The sequence below is a fragment of the Salmo salar genome, chromosome ssa23, assembly GCF_905237065.1.
Source record: "Salmo salar chromosome ssa23, Ssal_v3.1, whole genome shotgun sequence".
Taxonomy (NCBI): Eukaryota; Metazoa; Chordata; class Actinopteri; order Salmoniformes; family Salmonidae; genus Salmo; species Salmo salar.
In genome coordinates this window covers 4,498,630-4,523,189 of record NC_059464.1, presented here as the reverse complement: position 1 = coordinate 4,523,189, position 24,560 = coordinate 4,498,630, and the positions used below count along the sequence as shown (strand labels likewise).

The window sequence follows — 24,560 nt, the reverse complement described above, 5'->3', positions numbered from 1 at the left end:
AAAGCTCTTCAGATGATGTGGAGATTCTCCTGGATCTATCAAAGGCTGATAACGAAAGTCATCAGGTAGCAGAAGTGGCCTAGCCCTAGTTGATCATCTTGACTCAGATGGTAATGTACGTACCTGTAGTGTAATATTGTAGTAATCTCATTCATTTCCATATACACTGAAACAGGGAGGGGGAGAAAGGGGGGGCGGCAGGTAGCCTAGTGGTTAGAGAGTTGGGCCAGTAACCGAAAGGTTGCTAGATTGAATCCCCGAGCTGACAAGGTAAAAATCTGTCTTTCTGCCCCTGAACAAGGCAGTTAACCCACTGTTCCTAGACTGTCATTGTAAATAAGAATTTGTTCTTAATTGACTTGCCTAGTTAAATAAAGGTTAAATAAATAAAAAATATATATAAAAAACACTATCACATACATTTATAATTAAACTAGCATCCAATAAAGACCTTGTCTGTACCGATCAGTCTGTCTGCATCTCAAGTACCATGAGGCTATCTCTCTGTCTGAGGCAGTGTAATAATTCCTGATAATTAAAAAACAAAAGTAACCTTTATTAACTAGGCAAGTCAGTTAAGAACAAATTCTTATTTACAATGACAGCCTATGAACAGTTGGTTAACTGCCATGTTCAGGGGCAGAACAACAGATTTTTACCTTCTCAACTCAGGGATTCGATCTAGCAACCTTTTGGTTACAGGCCCAATGCTCTAACCACTAGGCTACCTGCCGCCCTGTGGCCGCACTGGGTAGAAGTTGCCTGTAGGCACAGATCTAGGATTAGTTTACCCTTTCTGAATCTTAATCCTAACCATGCGGCAGGGGAAGCACAAACTGATCTTAGATCAGTGTCTATGAGAAGCTTCATCCTTATAGGCTAGTGTGAGTGCCGGTCCTTGTGGGCCTGAAGAGCACCCTGGTGTTTAGTCTTGGTATACTTCAGAAACCATCCAGCGGTGGTTTGAGACCACAAGGTGCTTTGAGACCTTGGGTGAAAATGCTGTGTAAATGCAGTCCATTATTTGTTATTACCCATTCCTCTAGTAAGTGTATCTCTCCCTTGCTTGCCGTGCCTTTGTGTTAGGTTAATAATTACAGATTTTACACAGATTCACATGAAGATGTTCTTTTCAGTCTTTGTATTTGAAGGGTTCCTGTACACTTCTTCCAGTATATCTGACACACCTTGTCCATTTCTTTCTCTTTCTCCCCCCTCCCTTTATTTTTAATGCAATTACTGGTCTTTCAGGGCTGTCCTTTGTCAGAGTGCTGTTTTTAGTGGTGAGATGCTAACCTATTCTTCGTAGCCACTTTAACTGGCAGAATAAAATAGCCTATAGGGTTAGTACTTCACATACAGTAGAGACCTCTTGCTCTTGCCCTTCTCTCTCTCTCTTGCCCTGATTTGCAGTCCTCCCCTTTGTCTCTCTGTTTCACTCACTCTTGTCTCTCTTTCTCACTCAGTCTTATTCTTTCTTACTCTGGGTTACAGTTCTCATTTCATTCTTTCTTTCTTTCTTTCTTTCTTTCTTTCTTTCTTTCTTTCTTTCTTTCTTTCTTTCTTTCTTTCTTTCTTTCTTTCTTTCTTTCTTTCTCAGTGCCCTCAGCACTAGTGTTAGCTCTTTATAAAGACTCTCATGTACTAGCCTGTCTATGTGTCTCTCTGTGCGTTACAATGGAACAAGTGAACAGTTCAAATTTCTCTGGTGAGGGCTAGCCATGACACACATTAATGCCACCTGCCTTGGAGCCCTAAAGTGGCTTGCGAAAGTATTCACCCCCTTGGAATTTTGTTGCAATTTTGTTGCCTTACAACCTGGAAATAAAATAGATTTTTTGGAGGGTTTGTATCATTTGATTTACACAACATGCCTACCACTTTGAAGATGCAACATATTTTTATTGTGAAACAAACAAGAAATAACACAAAAAAACAAACTTGAGCGTGCATAACTATTCACCCCCCCAAAGTCAATACTTTGTAGAGCCACCTTTTGCAGCAATTATAGCTGCAAGTCTTTTAGGGTATGTCTCCATAAGCTTGGCGCATCTAGCCACTGGGATTTTTGCCCATTCTTCAATGCAAAACTGCTCCAACTCCTTCTAGTTGGATGGGTTCTGCTGGTTTACAGCACTCTAAGTCATACCACAGATTCTCAATTGGATCGAGGTCTGGGCTTTGACTAAGCCATTCCAAGACATTTAAATGTTTCCCCTTAAACCACTCGAGTGTTGCTTTAGCAGTATGCTTAGGGTCATTGTCCTGCTGGAAGGTGAACCTCCATCCCAGTCTCAAATCTCTGGAAGACTGAAACAGGTTTCCCTCAAGAACTTCCCTGTATTTAGCGCCATCCATTATTCCTTCAATTCGGACCAGTTTCCCAGTCCCTGTCGATGAAAAACATCCCCACAGCATGATGCTGCCACCACCATGATGCTGCCACCACCATACTTCACTGTGGGGATGGTGTTCTATGGTTTGTGCCAGACATAGCGTTTTCCTTGATGGCCAAAAAGCTACATTTTTGTCTCATCTGACCAGAGTACCTTCTTCCATATGCTTGGGGACTCTCCCACATGCCTTTTGGCGAACACCAAACTTGTTTGCTTTTTTTTCTGGCCACTCTTCTGTAAAGCCCAGCTCTGTGGAGTGTACGGCTTAAAGTGGTCCTATGGACAGATACACAAATCTCTGCTGTGGAGCTTTGCAGCTCCTTCAGGGTCATCTTTGGTCTCTTTGATGCCTCTCTGTTTAATGCCCTCCTTGCCTGGTCCGTGAGTTTTGGTGGGCGGCCCTCTCTTGGCAGGTTTGTTGTGGTGCCATATTCTTTCCATTTTTTAAAATGGATTTAATGGTGCTCCGTGGGATGTTCAAAGTTTCGGATATTTTTCTATAACTCAGCCCCGATCTGTACTTCTCCATAACTTTGTCCCTGACCTGTTTGGAGAGCTCCTTGGTCTTCATGGTGCCGCTTGCCTGGTGGTGCCGCTTGCTTGGGGGTGTTGCAGACTCTGGGGCCTTTCAGAACAGGTGTATATATACTGAGATCATGTGACACTTAAATAAAGTCCACCTGTGTGCAATCTAACTAATTATGTGACTTCTGAAGGTAATTGGTTGCACCAGATCTTATTTAGGGGCTTCATAGCATAAACACTTTTTTTTTCATTTCACTTCACCAATTTTGAATATTTTGTGCATGTCCATTACATGAACTCCAAAGAAATATTCATTTAAATTACAGGTTGTAATGCAACAAAATAGGAAAAACACCAAGGGGGATGAATACTTTTGCAAGGCACTGTAGAGTTTTAGTATATGACTGCTAGAAAGGCACAGTGCTATATAAACATGAAATACCAAGCATATATGTCTTTGCTTTGGTCATGTGACCCGAGGTATTGTTTGTCCCATAGATGCTTGTGATTTACAAATATTAAACGCACATTGAGGAAATGTACCACATCATGTATCTAATGTATTTCTATATCTAATGGTGTACCCTTTAGAGATATGTAACCCAATATATGCAGAATTAGTACAGAGTGTATGTCAGGAACAAATCTAGAGTTGTCTTATAGAGTTTCATTCTCTGTACAGCATGCACAGTACCACATCCATGATGACACACTTCTGAGCTCTTAGCGCCTGCTGTACAATGTTGTCTCTGTGTCGTCATACAGAGTAGACCCACAGCTGGTCATGACTGGTCACCTGTTGCCTTCCATCCTGTTAAACACTATTGTATCAGGCTAAATGAACCTCTCTCTAAGGATGGACGTCAGGAGGACAGACACACTGGAGAAACTATGGGCTCTTCTTCTTCACACACATCCAAATGCGCACACACACACACTGTTAAACTTCCCGTACTTCAGAAGCGTTCACTAGTCAGCGTTTTCTATTTTATAATTTTTTTGTAGGGGGGAGGGGTGTGGCCAATAGCGCAGTCTCCACTGCTTCAAAATGAATATAGGGGAAACACTGCTAATGCTTTCATGAAAAGAGAAACAAAAGCCTGTGAATGTAGATGTGAGTTTGACAGGTAACTATCACACTCCTCCTCCCATTGTAGGGAGCATGGAGGGTCAGCCACTGTCCACCGACGAGCCCTGATCCCCATATCACAGTCCCGGCTCCACATTGATTATTCATGCCTGTGCGCTGTCATGTGCAGTGCCCACTGGATCTCATTAATTGGTGAGCGAGGGAGAGGGAAAGAGGGTTGAGAGGCAGAGAGATAGAGATGGAGAGGCAGAGATGCTGAGCGATCTGAGAGGGAAGCAGTGCAGAAGAGAAAGAGAGAGAGTGAGTGAGAGAGAGTGGAGAGAGGGGGCTATAGCCAGAAGATAAGACTGGAGACTGGATATATCTGTGCTGTAGCCAGAGGATAAGACTGGAGACTGGATATCTCTGCTGTGCTGCTGTGCTGTGGTCTCTCTCACTGGTAGCACGCTATACACCGCTAGCTAGCCTGCTACATGAGACCGAAGAGGAATACCAGGCTTTCTACTGTACCTATTCCTCATCTCCAACTCTACCATTGCTACATCTTTTCTTGGACCTACCTTGGATCTTCGTCTAAGCCCCAGCCATGACCACCTACTACCATAATCACGAGTACTGCTGCGGAAGCCCTGAGGGTTGCAGTCCCAGCCCAGGAAAGGTGGTCTCCGGGCAGGATAGGTCGCCTGGGAACCAGGCCCTGGGGAACCAGAACCAGCCGAGGATCCAACACACCCAACAGAGGCTCCAGCAGACCCAGAGCCAGCTGGGTCTGATCCACAGACCGCAACAACACCTCCAACAGCAGCAGATCCAGCTCCAACAGCAGCTCCAACAACCACAGATGCAGATTCAACACCCCCAACAGCTACAGTTGCAGCTACAGCACCAACAACAGCCACAGATTCATCCCCACCAGCAGCTCCAACAGCAGGCACTACAACACGACCAACAACAACAACAGATACACCACCATCAACTACAACAACAACAGCAGCAGCTACAGCGCCAGCAGCATCATCATCACCACTACCACCATCATCCTCACCAGATGGAGCAGACGCCCAACACCCCTCCGTTGAACCTCCACCCGCTGCTCTTGCAACCGCTCCCCCTACAGAGCCTCCAGAGAAACTATAGTTCCTGCACGCTGCCCGCCTCCATGTCTAAGAGCCGGGGAAAGTTCACCAACCTGAGGGACAGCGTAAGGAAGAGTCCTACCAAGAGCAAGGCCAAGGTCCGGGCCACACACAGGCAGAGTGGCTGGTGGTCCGATAACACCCCATGGGCCACACTGTCACTGGAGAAACCACCCCAGGTATGTGTGTGTGCACAGGGGACCAACGTGGGAGAAGCCCTGTTGGTACACTACTGTTCGGAAGTTTGGGGTTACTTACAAATGTCCTTGTTTTGAAAGAAACACACATTTTTTTGTCCATTAAAATAACATCAAATTGATCAGAAATACAGTGCAAACATTGTTAATGTTGAAAATGACTATCGTAGCTGGAAATGGCAGATTTTTTATGGAATATCTATATAGGCGTACAGAGGCCCATTATCAGCAACCATCACTCCTGTTCCAATGAAACGCTGTGTTAGCTAATCCAACTTTATCATTTTAAAAGGCTAATTGATCATTGGAAAACCCTTTTGTCATTCTTTAGACTAGTTGAGTATCTGGAGCATCAGCATTTGTGGGTTCAATTACAGGCTCAAAATGGCCAGAAACAAATAACTTTCTTCTGAAACTCAGCAGTCTATTCTTGTTCAGAGAAATTAAGGCTATTCTATGCGAGAAATTGCCAAGAAACGGAAGATCTCGTACAAAGCTGTGTACTACTCCCTTCACAGAACAGCGCAAACTGGCTCTAACCAGAATAGGAAGAGGAAAGGGAGGCCCCGGTGCACAACTGAGTAAGAGGACAAGTACATTAGTGTCTAGTTTGAGAAACAGACACCTCACAAGTCCTCAACTGGCAGCTTCATTAAATAGTACCCGCAAAACACCAGTCTCAACGTCAACAGTGAAGAGGCGACTCCGGGATGCTGGCCTTTTAGGCAGAGTTGCAAAGAAATAGCCATATCTCAGACTGGCCCATAGAAATAAAATATTAAGATGGGCAAAATAATACAGACACTGGGCAGAGGAACTCTGCCAAAAATAAGTGCGATCTCTGACGAGAGACATGCTCTCCTCCATCTTGCGTTACAAACACTAAACTTGTCCGTTCAGTAGCATGGCAAGACGACGTACTGAAATATGTCATGATATAAATACAGCTTAAGTCACGCTTGCAACATCTTTACGTATGAGTGGTTCGGGGAATCAAACCCACAATTCTGGAGTTGCAAGCACCATGCTCTACCAACCGAACCATGCAGGAACACTCATTACCCACAATATGAGAGTGATGCATCACCGCTGCATATAAACTATGAGGTGTTGCTATACGCTGAGTATACCAAACATTAGGAACACCTTCCTAATATTGAGTTGCTACTCAGATCAGCCTCAATTCGCCGGGGCAAGGACTCTACAAGGTACCGAAATCACTCCACAGGGATGATGGCCCACGTTGACTCCAATGCTTTCCACAGTTGTGTTAAGTTTGTTGGGTGTCCTTTGGGTGGTGAACCATTCTTGATACACATGGGAAACTATTGAGGGTGAAAAACCCAGCAGCGTTGCAGTTCTTGACACAAACCGGTGCGCATGGCACCTACTACTATACCCCGTTCATAGGCACTTACCTTTTATGTCTTGCCCATTCGCCCTCTGAATGGCACATATACACAATCCATGTCTCAATTGTCTCAAGGCTTATAAACCTTCTTTAACCTGTCTCCTCCCCTTCATCTACACTGACTGAAATGGATTTACCAAGTGACATCAATAAGGGATCATAGCTTTCACCTGGAGTCACCTGGTTAGTCTGTTATCAAATGTTTTGTAATGTTTTGTATACTCAGTGTATCACTTGAGCTAGACGTTTCCTTCAATTACATATCTAGGGTGGGTGGAGGGCAGGGGGATTAACGACTGTGTCAGTATCAGGGGCAACCTCTGTCTATCCCAGTTTAAGCATTACTGAAGGCCTTCCAGTCTGTAAACCAGATCTTGAATGGAAGTTAATAATGGAGATTAATGGACCATCAGCTAGGTTTGTGTTCTCGTCCAAGGCACTTAAATGTGAAGTTCAGTTCAACTTGTTTGGGATGTTGTGTTTAAAGTGTCTCCACCCCTTTCTCTCAGGGGGCCCTGGGCTCTCAGCATTAGGAACCTGCTGAGCAATAGTAAAAGAGTAATGCTGTGTGTGTGCGTATGTGACCTGTGTGTGTGTACTGTACATATGTGTTTGTGTGTGTGTCTGTCTGTCTACAAATCAAATCAAATTTCATTTGTCACATACACATGGTTAGCAGATGTTAATGCAAGTGTAGTGAAATGCTTGTGCTTCTAGTTCCGACCGTGCAGTAATATCTAACAAGTAATCTAACAATTTCACAACAACTACCTTATACACACAAGTGTAAAGGAATGAATAAGAATATATACATAAAAATATATGGATGAGCGATGGCGGAACGGCATTGGCAAGATGCAATAGATGGTATAGAGTACAGTATATACATATGAGATGAGTAATGTAGGGTACGTAAACATATAAAGTGGCATTGTTTAAAGTGGCTAGTGATACATTTATTACATCCAATTTTTTATTATTAAAGTGGCTAGAGATTTGAGTCAGTATGTTGGCAGCAGTCACTCAATGCTAGTGATGGCTATTTAACAGTCTGATGGCCTTGAGATGGAAGCTGTTTTTCAGTCTCTCGGTCCCAGCTTTGATGCACCTGTACTGACCTCGCCTTCTGGATGATAGCGGGGTGAACAGGCAGTGTCTCGGGTGGTTGTTGTCCTTGATGATCTTTTTGGCCTTTCTGTGACATCGGGGATGTAGGTGTCCTGGAGGGCAGGTAGTTTGCCCCCGGTGATGCATTGTGCAGACCTCACTACCCTCTGGAGAGCCTTACGGTTGTGGCCATTTCAGTTTGTCCGTGATGTGTATGCCGAGGAACTTAAAACTTTCCACCTTCTCCATTACTGTCCCGTCGATGTGGATAGGGGGATGCTCCCTCTGCTGTTTCCTGAAGTCCACGATCATCTCCTTTGTTTTGTTGACATTGAGTGTGAGGTTATTTTCCTGACACCACACTCCGAGGGCCCTCACCTCCTCCCTGTAGGCCGTCTCGTCATTGTTGGTCATCAAGCCCACCACTGTAGTGTTGTCTGCAAACTTGATGATTGAGTTGGAGGCGTGCATGGCCACGCAGTCATGGGTGAACAGGGAGTACAGGATAGGGCTGAGAACACACCCATGTGGGGCCCCAGTGTTGAGGATCAGCGGGGTAGAGATGTTGTTTCCTACCCTCACCACCTGGGGGCGGTCTGTCACAAAGTCCAGGACCCAGTTGCACAGGGCGGGGTCGAGACCCAGGGTCTCGAGCTTAATGACGAGTTTGAAGGGTACAATGGTGTTAAATGCTGAGCTGTAGTCGATGAACAGCATTCTTACATAGGTATTCCTCTTGTCCAGATGGGTTAGGGCAGTGTGCAGTGTGATTGCGATTCCGTCGTATGTGGACCTATTGGGGCGGTAAGCAAATTGGAGTTGGTCTAGGGTGTCAGGTAGGGTGGAGGTGATATGGTCCTTGACTAGTCTCTCAAAGCACTTCATGATGACAGAAGTGAGTGCTACTGTGTGTGTGTGTGTGTGTGTGTGTGTGTGTGTGTGTGTGTGTGTGTGTGTGTGTGTGTGTGTGTGTGTGTGTGTGTGTGTGTGTGTGTGTGTGTGTGTGTGTGTGTGTGTGTGTGTGTGTGCGCGTTCAGTACATCACTAAGCTCCACTCATCATCATTATATACCACCGTCATGCTGGGTTATAGCTAAAGCATGGTCACTTTTGTCAATGGAGCCAACTGGCAGATCAGATTAACATTCGACCCACTGGGGAAAACTGTCAATGAGTTTGATTTACATTTAGAGGTTGGAGAGGAGTACGTGTTAACTCAGGATGGAACGGCCATGTGTCTCATATAGAGGGGTTGCAGTTGTGTCAGACATCACCTAGCAACCACACAAGGGGCCATGTTGAAATACCAGAGTCTTACTGGTGGAAGAATAGCACAGCCCGTTTGCGATGATGGAAAAAATATGTTTCAAATCTCTCTGATCCAGAAAAAAAGAGCGATATTTGAAAAAAATGTAAATTGTACTTTCAGATCCGTACAACATAGCTAAAACGGAATGGTCCCAAAATGTGGATTTGTATCCATTTATTAGCTATTGTGACATTGTTAACTTACAGGCATACCATTTTTTCATTTCTGGATGGGTGAGACAAGTGAGGGTGACAATCCGAAATGGGATCCATATCTTGGCAGAATCCAAAAACAAGTCAAAATATGTTTCTATTGACTCCTCAGATACCCTCAAATGTAATCAAACTATAATATTTCTTACGGAAAGAAGTATGTTCAATAGGAAACCGATTCTAGCAGGTGCGTCTTGTCTTCATCGTGCGCCCAAACACGAATTTCCAAGACTGTGTCCTTCTACTAAAACAACATTTTCTTATTAGTTTTGGAAGTTACAAGCCTGAAACCTTGAACATAGACTGCTGACACCCTGTGGAAGCCATAGGAATTGCATCCTGGGAGCTAGAATTCAGTATGCACCTATACTTTCCATTGTAAGAGCATGGGCTTTCAAAATGATTTTCTCCTACCATATCTAGTGTTTTATAGTCTCCTACATTATTTTAACATTTCTACAAACTTCAAAGTGTTTTATTTCCAATGGTACCAATTATATGCATATCCTGGCTTCAGGGCCTGAGCAACAGGCAGTTTACTTTGGGCACGTCTGTCAGGCGGAAATTGAGAAAAAAAGGACCCTAGCCCTAAGACGTTTTTAAGGTACCTAGGTGAGAAAACTGCATATCACAGTAATAGTAAATACATTTTTCCTCAATAAAGTAGCTATGGGTGGGAGGGCCAAGAGACGAGAGGTGGCAGAATGGAGTGCTCGGGTTGGGGTGTTGGGTTTGAGCATAGCCTGAAGGTAGTTTCTCTTGCTGCACCGTAGGAAAGTACATGGTCTTGTAGTGGATGTGAGCTTCAACTGGAAGCCAGTGGAGAGTGCAGAGGAGTGGGGTTTCATGGGAGAACCTGGGAAGGATCTGTGCCGCTTCCTGTGTGAGGTAGGGTCGTACTCTACGGATGTTGTTGAGGATGACCCTGCAGTAGCGAGTCACTGCTTTGATGTTTTCAGAGACCGACAGAGTGTTATCCAGAGTCACGCCTAGGGCTGTGTCAGTCACGAAATTTCATCAGCCGTTGATTGTCAAGCAAATAACTGTCCGTCTCACGGTAATTGACGTGAATTAACATAAACACATTTAGCGTCTCCTGGCTTCCACACATCTCCTGGTTTCCATGCCTACAAGCCACTGATACAGACCTACATTTTAAAAAGTTTAATAAATCCATGTAATATAGCCTACATCTTCACAATAAATCCATTATTTATTTTAGACAGGTCTAAAGAAGCATGATGAAGAAAATGTAGTCTATTTCAGAAGAACAGAATAGCATACTCTGAGTTGTCCTTATGTTAAACCCTCTTAGGAATCACACCCTTTTTTTCATTTTTCGCCTAAAATGACATACCCAAATCTAACTGTCTGTAGCTCAGGACCTGAAGCAAGGATATGCATATGCTTGATACCAGACACAGCAGGGGTTCAAACTGTAGAACCCAGTTCTTACATTTTAATATAAAAAATGGATTTTATCAAACAAAATTATGCTACATTTAATCTCTGGGACCCTCATGATGATAAATCAGAGCAAGATTACTGAATGTAACTACATTATTTACCTTGCGATGATAAAAGTGTTTTGTTGTTGTGCACTCTCCTCAAACATTAGCATTGTATTTTTTCACAGTAATAGCTATTGTAAATTGGACAGTTAGATGGACAATAATTTAAGCTTTCTGCCCATATAAGACATGTCTATGTCCTGGGAAATGTTCTTGTTAGTTACAATGTCATGCTAATCACATTACCGCATGTTAGCTCAACCGTCCAGTGGGCGGGGACACCGACCCCATAGAAGTTTAAGTCCTGATCTGGCTATTCCAAATGGCTGTGGTCTAAACTAGTTAATTTAACAGACAAGATTTGCTTAGAATTCCCTGGCATTATTTTCTAGTATGAAGAACACAATTTAACAAAGCTGAATAAAATAGAAAGGATATTTTCTCCAAACGATTTGCGGCTATTCTGTGATGAGCGATTAACAAAGAAATAGGCACTCCTATATACTTAATTTAGAGTTATTAATGTAACTTCAGTTGTTCTATAAACGTTGGACTGTATGTTTTATGTTTAATACATTGTAAGGATACATGATGCGACTCTGCTGATTTGAAAAAAAAATAGCTTGGAAGGCATGAGCTCTGCTTAGTTTTTTGAGCAGGCTGTACATACTTTATCAGTCTCTCATTCACAATTTGACAAGCACTTGATAATGCCTCGAATTTCACAGCGGCATCCCCTTTTAATGGCCGTAATGTACCCTAAAAAAAAAAACATGTGTCACGGGTGTCGTAATGTAAAGACCAAGGCGCAGCGGGTTGCGTGCTCATCATCATTTATTTATATGAAAACACGGGAAAAAACAAGAAAACAAAGAACGACAGGAACAGTTTTGCAGGCTAACTAAAAGCAGTGCAAAAACAACTACCCACAATACGACAGGTGAAAACAAGCTCCCTAAATATGACTCTCAATCAGGAACAACGATGTACAGCTGTTCCTGATTGAGAGCCACACCAGGCTAACAAAGAGTTACAAAAACTAGAACAGCCCCTAGAAATACAAAACACAAGAACATACCCAACACCCCGGAACACATAAATCAAATAACCCCTCTACAATACACACACACACAAATAATCCCCAAAAATACTCTACACAAAATATCCCTCTTATCTAAACATATACACAAACCCATGAAAACAAATACCCTCTGCCACGTTCTGACCAAGCTACAATAACAAATAGACCCCTATACTGGTCAGGACGTGACAACATGCCTTTTGTGGCCGTTGTGCCCTTGGCCCGGAGAGTTACGTTGTGCCCTTCTCCCTGAGTGCACCACATGGCTCTCCATCACGTGATTGGGTCTTTCTCACAGGCTACAAGTGAAGACCGACACATCATAGGTGCATCTTGAAGATAGTGGAAGAACTGTCCACATTTGCTTTTCGTCAGCCAACAAGATGAGTAGGCCTAACGAACAGCAAAAGCACTAGCCTATGTCAATCTACTATCCCCCATAGTACAAAGGTTGACCTGTTCTATTTTGTGCTTGAAATAAATATTCCAAACATAGTCTGGGACAGTTGTGGGATGCGATAGATACCAAATTAATACAACCACTAGCACCAAAAAAAACTTTTTACGCAATGTTGATAAACTATTAGGCTATTTCTTCACATTATAAGCATAGCAAATGCTCACATGGCAGTTGGCTGATCGTTTGGCCTACTCATCTTATTGGCTGACGAAAAGTAAATATATCTTCCAAGATGGCATAGCAGTCGGATGTCTGTTCTCTTTGTCTTGTCCGGTCCCGTGTAAATATCTTTTTTCTTCGTATATATTTAGTATATTTTTTATCTCAATTTCCATCTACAGACTGAACATACTTCCTGCAACCTGCCTCACCCAATGTGGTATGGATCTGCTATTTTTTATACTTTAGAACCAGAACCCCCTTCAGCAGCAGCGGTCATCACCGTTAACTCGGAAATCTGCCAGCGTCAGCCCAGTCAATTCCTGCCAGTCTACACAGCGCGATATCAACCCAGAGCATATCAGACTGCTTTTTCTCTACCACATCTCCAGATTCCTACCGCAAGCTCTGAACCTTTACTCCGGATCATCGCAGCTAGCTAGCTGCTATCCGAGTGGCTACTCCTGCCTAACGTCTCTGTCCCAAAGCAAGCACTGGAGCTAGCCTCGATCTAGGCCCATCTCCCGGCTAGCCAAATAGATCCATCAGACAATTCCTGGGCTTCAATACCTCTTTTGCCAATTGGCCTGGACCCTTTGCTGCCAACACGGAGCCCCGCCGATCCATCACGACTGGTCTACCGATGTAACCGTCCGAGGGGTTTCAACAGGCTCTTCTGTTGTGACGACCCCCTGAGGCCCATCTGCTAGCCTGCTAGCCCCGGCCTGCTAGCTGTCTGAATCGACGTGCCTCCAGCTCGCATAGCTACTCACTGGACCCTATGATCACTCGGCTACACATGCCTCTCCCTAATGTTAATATGCATTGTCTATTGCTGTTTTGGTTAGTGATTTTTGTCTTATTTCACTGTAGAGCCTCCAGCCCTGCTCAATATGCCTTAGCTAGCCCTTTTGTTCCACCCTCCACACATGCGGTGACCTCACCTGGCTTAAATGGTGCCTCTAGAGACAAAACCTCTCTCATCGTCACTCAATGCCTAGGCTTGCCTCCACTGTAGTCACATCCTACCATACCCTTGTCTATACATTATGCCTTGAATCTATTCTCCGCGCCATGAAATCTGCTCCTTTAACTCTCTGTTCCAAACGCACTAGACGACCAGTTCTTTTAGCCTTTAGCCGTACTCTTATCCTACTCCTCCTCTGTTCCTCTACATCCTCTGTGATGTAGAGGTTAACCCAGGCCCTGCAGCCCCCAGCATCACTCCCATTCCCCAGGCGCTATCATTTGTTGACTAATGTAACCGCAAAAGCCTTGGTTTCATGCATGTTAACATTAGAAGCCTTGTCCCTAAGTTTGTTTTATTCACTGCTTTAGCACACTCCGCCAACCCGGATGTCCTAGCCGTGTCTGAATCCTGTCTTAGGAAGGCCACCAAAAATTTCCATCCATGACGATAACATTTTCCGACAAGATAGAACTGCCAAAGGGGGTGGAGTTGCAATCTACTTCAGAGAGAGCCTGCAGAGTTCTGTCATATTATCCAGGTCTGTGGCCAAAAACTTTGTACTTTAAAAAAAAAAAATCGTACTGTTAAGTAACCTAAACTGGGACATGCTTAACACCCCGGCCATCCTACAATCTAAGCTAGATGCCCTCAATCTCACACAAGTTATCAAGGAACCTACCAGGTACAACCCTAAATCCGTAACCATGGGCTCCCTCTTAGATATCATCCTGACCAACTCGCCCTCTATATACACCTCTGCTGTCTTCAACCAAGATCTCAGCGATCACTGCCTCATTGCCTGCGTGCGTAATGGGTCCACGGTCAAACAACCACCCCTCATCACTGTCAAACGCTCCCTAAAACACTTCTGCGAGCAGGCCTTTCTAATCAACCTGGCCCGGGTATCCTGGAAGGATATTGACCTCACCCTGTCAGTAGAGGATGCCTGGTTGCTCTTTCAAAGTGCTTTCCTCTCCATCTTAAATAAGCATGCCCCATTCAAAAAATGTAGAACTAAGAACAGATACAGCCCTTGGTTCACCCCAGACTTGACTGCCCTTGACCAGCACAAAAACATCCTGTGGCGTTCTGCATTAGCATCGAATAGCCCCCGCGATATGCAACTTTCAGTGAAGTCAGGAACCAATATATTCAGTCAGTTAGGAAAACTAAGGCTAGCTTTATCAAACAGAAATTTGCTTCCTGTAGCACTAATTCCAAAAAGTTTTGGGACACTGTAAAGTCCATGGGGCTGCCCACTGCACTGAGGATAGGAAACACTGACACCACCGATAAACCTACGATGATCGATCATTTCAATAAGCATTTTTCTACAGCTGGCCATGCTTTCTACCTGGCTACCCCTACCCCGGGCCAACATCTCAGCACCCCCTGCAGCAACTTGCCCAAGCCCACCCCCCCCCTTCACCCAAATCCAGACAGCTGAAGTTCTGAAAAAGCTGCAAAATCTGGATCCCTACAAATCAGCTGGGCTAAACAATCTGGACCCTCTCTTTCTAAAATTATTAGCCGAAATTGTTTCAAGCCCTATTACTAGCCTATTCAACCTCTCTTTTGTATTGTCTAAGATCCCCAAAAATTGGAAAGCTGCAGCGGTCATCCCCCTCTTCAAAGGGGGAGACACTCAAGACCCAAACTGTTATAGACCTATATCCATCCTGCCCTGCCTTTCTAAAATCTTCGAAAGACAAGTTAACAAGCAGATCACCGACCATTTCGAATCCCACCGTACCTTCTCCGCTATGCAATCTGGTTTCCAAGCTAGTCATGGGTGCTCCTCAGCCACGCTCAAGGTCCTAAACGATATCATAACCGCCATTGACAAAAGACAGTACTGTGCAGCCGTCTTCATCGACCTGGCCAAGGCTTTCGAATTTGTAAATCACCGCATTCTTATCGGCAGACTCAATAGCCTTGGCTTCTCAAATTACTGCCTCGTCTGGTTCAACAAGTACTTCTCAGATACAGTTCAGTTTGTCAAATCGGAGGGCCTGTTGTCTGGACCTCCGGCAGTCTCAATGGGGGTGTCAATGGGTTCAGTTCCAGGGTTAACTCTTTTCTCTTTACATATCAATGATGTTGCTCTTGCTGCTGGTGATTCTCTGATCCACCTCTACGCAGACAACACCATTCTGTATAGATCTGGCTCTTCTCTGGACACTGTGCTAACAAACCTCCAAATGCGCTTCAACGCCATACAACACTCCTTCTGTGGCCTCCAACTGCTTTTAAATGCTAGTAAAACTAAGTGCATGCTCTTTAACCGATTGCTGCCCGCACCCTCCCGCACGACTAGCATCACTACTCTGGACGGTTCTGACCTAGAATATGCGGACAACTACAAATACCTAGGTGTCTGGTTAGACTGTAAACTCTCCTTCCAGACTCACATTAAGCATCTCCAATCCAAAATGAAATCTAGAATCGGCTTCCTATTTCGCAACAAAGCCTCCTTCACTCATGCTGCCAAATATACCCTCATAAAAACTGACCATCCTACCACTCTTTGATTTTGGGGATGTCATTTACAAAATAGCTCCCAACACTCTACTCAGCAAACTGGATGTGGTCTATCACAGTGCCATCCGTTTTGTCACAAAAGCCCCATATACTACCCACCACTGCGACCTGTATGCCCTCGTTGGCTGGCCCTCTCTACATATCCGTCGCCAAGCGCACTGGCTCCAGGTCATCTGTAAGTCTTTGCTAGGTAAAGCCCTGCCTTATCTCAGCTCACTGGTCACCATAGCAACACCCACCTGTTGCACGCGCTCCAGCAGGTATATTGCACTGATCATCCTCAAAGCCAACACTTCCTTTGGCCGCCTTTCCTTCCAGTTCTCTGCTGCCAATGACTGGAATGAATTGCAAAAATCTCTGAAGCTGGAGTCTTATATCATCCCTCTCTAACTTTAACCTGTTGGGGATAGGGGGCAGTATTTGCACGGCCGGATAAAAAACATACCCGATTTAATCTGGTTACTACTCCTGCCCAGTAACTAGAATATGCATATAATTGTTTGATTTGGATAGAAAACACCCTAAAGTTTCTAAAACTGTTTGAATGGTGTCTGTGAGTATAACAGAACTCATTTGGCAGGCCAAAACCTGAGAAGATTCCAAACAGCAAGCGCTCTCTCTGACCATTTCATGGCCTTCTTGATCATCTCTAACCAAAACAGGGGATCTCTGGCATGACGTGACATTTTCTAACGCTCCCATAGGCTCTCAGAAGGCGGGAAAAAGCTGAATGGTGGCTTTGCAGCCCCTGGCTGAAAAACATTAGCGCATTTGGAAAGTGGTCGATCAGAGTACAATGAGACTGGAGGCGCGTGCACGAGAAGACTCCATGTTTACTTTCTCGATCTTTGAACGAAAACAACGACTCCCGGTCGGAATATTATCGCTTTTTTACGAGAAAAATAGCATAAAAATTGATTTTAAACAGCGGTTGACATGCTTCGAAGTATGGTAATGGAATATTTTGAATTTTTTTGTCACGAAACGCGTCGGGCGCGTCACCCTTCTTTACCCATCGGATAGTGTCTTGAACGCACGAACAAAACGCCGCTATTTGTATATAACTATGGATTATTTTGAACCAAACCAACATTTGTTATTGAAGTAGAAGTCCTGAGAGTGCATTCTGATGAAGACAGCAAAGGTAATCAAACTTTTCTAATAGTAAATCTGACTTTGGTGAGGGCTAAACTTGGTGGGTGTCTAAATAGCTAGCCTGTGATGGCTGGGCTATCTACTCAGAATATTGCAAAATGTGCTTTCACCGAAAAGCTATTTTAAAATCGGACATAGCGAGTGCATAAAGGAGTTCTGTATCTATAATTCTTAAAATAATTGTTTTGTTCCAAAATTATATCCGAATAGCGGCGTTTTGTTCGTGCGTTCCAGACACTATCCGAAATAGTAAAGATGTGTCACGCGCATGGCGCAATTCGTGACAATAAAATTCTAAATATTCCATTACCGTACTTCGAAGCATGTCAACCGCTGTTTAAAATCAATTTTTACGACACTTTTCTCGTATGCAGAGATGCGTGTCACCACCTGACATTCAGAAGGAAGGAAGGTGAAGAGTAGTTAAGTGACATCCACATAGCAATGATAGAAGAGACCATGTGAGTATATGACGGAGTCAAGTGACTTGGTGTATAGAGAGAAGAGGATAAGGGACTGGAACTGAGCCCTGAGGGACACCAGTAGTGAGAGCACATGGTGCAAACACAGATCCTGCCAGATAGGATGCAATCCAAGAGTGTTCAGACACTCAGCTCTGAGAGAGTGGGGGCAGGAACGGATGGTTGACGATGTCAAAGGCAGTGAGTGGATAGAACTAGGAATACGAGAACAGAGGAGAGAGAATCAGCTTTGGCAGTGTGGAGAGCATCCATGACACAGAGAACAGCAGTCTCGGTTGAGTGACCCATCTTGAAGCCTGACTGGTTAGGGTCAAGAAGATCTTTCTGAGAGAGATAACGAGAGCGTTATCTTGAGTGTTTTGGAAATACAATAATGAAGGGATGCTGGAGAGTAATGTTGAAGAGGCAGAATCAGGAGACAGGAGGGAGACTGATTCAGCAGAAGGGAGAGATGATAGGATAGATGAGGAGAGAGTAGTGGGGGAGAGAGAACAAAGATTGTGACAGCGCACATGACCATCTGGGTAGGGGCTGATTGGCTAGAGTTGGAGGAGAGGGAGCCGGAAAAGGAAACAAACTAGTGATCAGAGACCTGGAAGGGGGCTGTAGTGAGATTAGTAGGAGAACAGCCTCTAGCAAAGATGAAGTCAATTGTATTGCCTGCCTTGTGAGTGGGAGGTGACTGGGAAAGGGTGAGGTCAGAAGAGGCAAGGATGTTCACATCGTTCTTAGTACTCAGTCAGTAACACAGTAGTAAATACTGACTGCATCCTCAGTCGCACAGAACAACACACCAAATCCCCAAACTCTTATCAATGGATGCACTTTGACAGCCTCTCTGATGCTGGGTGGTTCAGCCCATTCTTCTCTCTCTCCATTTTCTCCTCTCATCCCCCTCTCCATAATCTACGCACACATTTGAGCCCTCAGCAGCTGCCACTAGACAATCCAGACAATCCTCCCTCACTACCACATTATCATCACTCAGAGCATTATCATATTTTCTCTCTCTCTCTCTCTCAATTTCTCTTTCAATTTCTCTCACCTGTTCTCTCTCTCACCCACTCACTCAATCTCTCGATTCCTCTCTCTCTCTCTCTCTCTCTCTCTCTCCCTCTCTCTCTCTCTCGATCTCTCTCTCGATCTCTCTCGATCTCTCTCTCTCTCGATCTCTTCCTCCCTCCCTTCTTGCCCTTCATCATGTTATGTGTTGTGTGTAGTTGTGCATTCTGCCTGTGTGTCTATACGTGTTGTACCCTGACCCTCAACCTCCATTGCCATTGTTTAGCAGCCAGATGGGGTGGTCCCGCCCCCCCGTACCCATAATCCCTGTGATCCTTATACCAGCTGAGACCATTCCTGCCATCTCTCCACCCTTCTCTCCACCCGCACCCTGGTCACCCATGTCATAGGTCATACCTCTTCTTTTTTTTTCTCCTCTTTTCTGTTACCTTTTTTTTTTTTACACCCCTCCCATTTGGCTTCTGTTGTGGTGGGGGTGGTGGGGTTTGTGGTGGGGAGTGTTTCTGGAGAGATATTCAGCTTCAGGTGGTTGTTTTTACCTCCAGACCTGTAGGAGAGATCAGCCCAGTGAAGCGCCAGAAGGAGTTGTCTGTTATTAAGGCTGTAGTTGGGGGTGTTTGGGTCGACGCCATAGCTGTAGGCTTCAAGCTTCAGGAGTTCGGCACAACAGAACACCATGTCATGTCGCATATGGACCCATTCTGCCGTGATAATCTGTAGCCGATGCTTTCAAAATGTTCTACCAAAACATGCAGAGAGTAAGTGATTATTTTGTCTCACAAATTTTGGGGGGGCTTTACCAAATGTATTTATTTTTTGTTGTTGTTGTGTGAAGCTTTTGCAACATACTACCAGGGTAATCGCGAGGTGAAAAAAAAAGTATTTTCTCACTAAATATTTTGAAAACCAAAACTGAGTTAATTTTGTTTTTCTGTTGCAGGCAAACCCACCTCCAGTGGTGGTCAACACAGACAGTTTGGACACCCCCTCATATGTAAGTCTACATTTCTTTACGCACGCACAGATAAACACTGAACTGAAATTAGCCACAAATAAATGTATGTAGTTCTGTCCTTGAGCTGTTCTTGTCTATTGATGTTCTGTATTATGTCAATCTGTATTATGTTTCATGTTGTGTGTGGCCCCAGGAAGAGTAGCTGCTGCTTTTGCAACAGCTAATGGGGATCCTAATAAAATACCAAAACCAAATGGTTATTAGAGAACTGTTATGTAATTACCATGTTACCATGTAATGTCGACGATGTGGTCTAAGTACCAGGAAATAATGGACTACAAATAGAGTGTAACCATCCTGTCCTTTGTTTATGAAGCACAACATAGTTGCTGTTAAAGCAAAATACCATGTCAAAGTTATAATCTATAATTGTTACCAGCCAGAGCTAGAAATCAAAGCTGCAAGCTACAGCCGTTGACTATTATGTCTGGTTTATCTACTTGGTGATTTGAACCTCTCTTTGTACAGTATGCAGCAACAACATTGTACTGTACAATTTACATTATTATTAATTTCTGTTACATTTTAATTACCAGGCACACTGAACCTCCTGAATGTCCAGAATAGTGTATTTATCTGGGCTGAGGAAATGCCTTCCATTGAGATTGTTTATTGAGATTACAAGCCAAATAATGGTGCGTGGTCTAGTCTCTGTGCATAATTCTGCTGAGGGGAATATAGAATGTATACTCATCCCCTGTATACCCACTACTCAATCTAATGGTCAATGAATAGCACGTATATTACAGTAACCGCTGTTCCCGATGGAAATTGCTGGTGATGTGACAATTGCATAAGAACAGGTCCTCACGATAGCAGCATGGTCATATTAATAAAGAGTTGAGGGACACGGTTGAGGTGTGAATTACAATAACCAGGGTGCCAGTTTTACACAGAGAAGATCAATAAGGTGTGTGTGTCTGTGTGTGCGTGCATTTCTGTGATATGACAAGATGCTTCTAAGACACCAGGGGAGTTACGGTAGCTATTGTTCTCTTCTGAGCAGGTGTTAGAGAGAGAAGGCAACTTCACTCTACTGTAGTTCAGCCATCAAGCTGGCCACTGGCTACTGATAGTTTTTCTAACTAAATGTTGAGTTTACTGTTACCTCCTCACAGGGAAACACCGGAAAGTGCAGACCAGCCTATGATAAGAGATGGTAAACCCTTGGGTGGGATGGATATCATACATTACATGTCAAACTGATTCTCTTTCCTCTGGTGTTACTCCTACCTGCTGGAGAATAGTTCTTTGCTCTGAGGGTCTTACTATAGTCCTGTGCCCAGAGATTCCATTGTGTCTCAGTGCATGGGTGTATCTAGTGTTGAATGCTTGACTTCGTCTCAGCAGCCTAGTGAGTGACTGAGTTCAGTAGTGTTGCTTGCACTGACTGTCTTGTTCATCTGTTTCCCTAGGACTCTGATGACAGCATCAGAGGCCTCATTTAAAAAACGTTGAGTACGTACAAAATATACCCCAAAACATGTGTGCGCCAGTTTTCGCACAAAGTTGTTGGCATTTATAAAAATTGAACTTGAACAGAGAATGTGCTTAGCTTCCCACAAACTTCAGACCATGCATACGCACAGTTTCTAGTGGTTGAAGTATTGCATTGCAAGCAGGTAAGTAGCCTAGTATTTTGTGCAAATAGACAGGAATGCATTTGGTATTTAAAGGCCTTAGAGTCCCATCAGGGAGCTTAAAGCCTGGGTTACAGGATCACACTCAAATAGCCCAAATCATGGACAGAGCCTTGTGTAACACTTTGGCATGCTGGGGTTGGTTGGGAGATTAATTGTTGGGTGTTTATTTATTTTCCTATTGCAACTTTTTATTTAGGAACTCTAAACCTCTAATCCCTCCCCAGCACTGTCTGTGTGTATTATTTTATCCCTAACATTGTTATTCAACCAAACTGATTGAAAGAAAAAGTGGAAAAGGAAGTTTCTACTACACCAAATGTCTCTAATTGATCCTAATTTGGAGCCTATATAGCTACCCTGGCAGAGAGAGAGGGAGCAAGAGAGTGAGACAGAAAAACAGAGCAATGTTTCTGAGATTGACCCTAATTTGGGGCCTGTATGACTACCCTGGGAGAGAGCAAGCGAGAGAGGAAGGCCTTAGAGAGAGAGGGGGGTTGTAAAGGGGAAGGGGGTACCTAGTCAGTTGTCCAACTGAATGTATTCACCTGGATGTGTCTTCCGCATTTAACCAAACCCCTCTGAATCAGAGAGGTGCGGGGGGCTACCTTAATCGACATCCATGTCTTCGGTGCCCTGGGACAGTGAGTTAACTGCTTTGCTCAGGGGCAGAGCGACAGATTTTTACCTTGTCAGCTTGGGGGTTCGATCCAGCAACCTTCCAGTTAGTGGCCCAATGCTCTAAAGACACTTAACATAAAGGTGCATCTGGGTCTATAAGGGCACAGGGCGAGACCCAGATGCAGACACGAGAGGCAGATGGCTCTCTGATATTTATTATAATCCAAGGGGCAGGCAAGAGAATGGTCGTGGACAGGCAAAAGATCATAACAAGGTCAGAGTCCAGGAGGTTCAGAGTGGCAGGCAGGCTCAAGGTCAGGGCAGGCAGTATGGTCAGGCAGGCGGGTTCAGAGTCAAGGCAGGCAAGGGTCAAAACCGGGAGGACTAGCAAAAGAGAGATAAGAAAAAGCAGGCGCACGGAAAAACACGCTGGTTGACAAGACAAGACGAACTGGCAACAAATAAACAGGGAACACCGGAATAAATACCCAGGGACTAATGGGGAAAACGGGTAACACCTGGAGGTGGGTGGAGACAATCACAAAGACAGGTTAAACAGATCAGGGCGTGACAGGGTCATTCTCACGAAAATTCTCAAGTGTAATTTTTTACTAAATTTCCTCTTAGATCACTGAGATTAGGATCTGTACTTATTTCTTAATTATTATTATGTTTTTTTGATCAGATATTATGCATGTTAACACAATTTCTTCAACTACCCACGCAAAAATTATTGTTACCGCAACAATTTTCAACAACATAATGAACAAATAAATTGTTGACATTACGCCACTAATGAAAAGGCCTGAGTAAAATGTTTTAAATAAAATGTAATTATTACATTTACATTAATAACTCTAAATTAAGCATATAGGAGTACCTATTTCTTTGTTAACCGCTCAACACAGAATATCCTCGTGGGCACTCCCTCCATCGTTTGGAGAAAATATTGATATTTTGTTCAGCTTTGTTCAATTGTTTTCTTCATACTATAAAATAATGCCACGGAATAATAAGCAGATCTTGTCTGCTAAATGAACTAGTGTAGCTCACAGCCATTTGGCATAGCCACATCACAGGACCTAACATAATGTCACTTCTGCTCCTGCTCCTCCCCTCCGGCGTATGACGTTGCCAGAGAACTAACCACCGGTCCTGGGATTCATCATTTACGCACACCTGGCACTCATCATTACGCGCACCTGTTAATCATGATTCACACCTGGACTCCATTACTTTCATCATCTCTTTCCCTTTATATGTCACTCTCCCATGTTCACTCACCAGTTGGTATTGTCATTGTGTATCGGTGTTCTGCCTTATGTTAGTGGCGTGTTCCTGGTTCCGACTCACCGCCCCATCATTACAGAATACACACTCAAAATATTGAAGCAGCAGGACAACTGGACATCTCCCAGACGATTGATGAACAAGGTTACCTTCTTCGTCAAAACCATGATCAGCTGGCTCAACTGGGGATGGCCATGGAAGATGTTCTCCGCAGTCTACAACATCTCAACAGCAGAGGACATTCTAGAGCCCGTCTACCCAACGAGTCAGCACACCAGCCCATCCAGCAACCCGCTCAGGTCAGCGATGCCCGTCTATCCCTCCCGGAGAAATATGACGGGAAACCATCCAAATGCCGTGGCTTCCTCCTTCAGTGCTCCCTCTATTTCGCACATCAGATGGGAGCCCCCACCACTGAGAGGTCTAAGGTTGCCACGGTTATTTCTCTGCTGACTGGGCGGGCATTGGAATGGGAGAGAGGAGAGGAGGAGCTCGAGTCTTATGAGGGGTTCTTGGCTCTGTTTAAATGTATTTTCTATCATCCCGCGAAGGGCAGAGAGGGAGGTGAGCATCTGCTTCAGCTCTAGCACGGGAATCAGACACCTGCTGAGTATGTGCATACCTTCCGGACAGTAGCAGCTTCCAGTGGATGGAATGAGTCGGCGCTCAGAACGTTATTTAGAAGAGGTCTGCGCGAGGAGGGCCATCCGTCTGAATAACCTCCTCCGGGAGCGTCGGCATCTCCATCACTTTTCTCCCTCCTTCGGCGAGTGTTCGGGATCAGAAGCTGAACCCATGGAGGTAGGGGTTACACACCTTCCCGCGGCGGAATGACGCAGACGGATACAGCTGGGTCTCTGTCTGTACTGTCGCCAGGGAAGGCACAAGCGCCAGCAGTGTCCGTTACTTCAGAATTCGGGATCCACTAGACCAGAGGGACGGTCACGGGATGTTACATCCCCTGGACCAGGAGTGAGTATTCCATCTACTGCTCTTCCGGTTAGACTCTTTGTAGTACCCATCACTTTGGCTGACTGTCCCTCATGCCCTGTGTCTACAGCTCTAGTGGATTCCGGCACCGCAGGGATCTTTATGGATCAGACACTTGCCTCCTCTCTCAATATTACTACCTACCCGCTCTCCTCTCCTTTTTTTGTTCAAGGTCTCTACTGTCGGCCTTTAGGATCTGGAACCATCACACACGTCACCCAACCACTCACCCTCATCGT

General features: G+C 44.5%; 1 protein-coding gene across 2 annotated transcripts in view; it reads left to right on the top strand.

Annotated features, from left to right (window-relative positions):
* Positions 1 to 24,560, top strand: part of LOC106583961 (discs large homolog 1-like protein) — a 223,627-nt gene that overhangs the window by 71,324 nt on the left and 127,743 nt on the right. Inside the window, exons 1-2 of one of the 2 annotated variants that reach the window (XM_014168681.2) lie at positions 18,902 to 19,523; positions 19,706 to 19,759. In XM_014168681.2, coding sequence (XP_014024156.2) covers positions 19,500 to 19,523; positions 19,706 to 19,759 — 78 coding nt within the window. In that variant the 5' untranslated portion in view covers positions 18,902 to 19,499. Of the gene's footprint in view, positions 1 to 18,901; positions 19,524 to 19,705; positions 19,760 to 24,560 lie in introns of those variants that run through there. The other variant, XM_014168679.2, reaches the window with a different exon arrangement.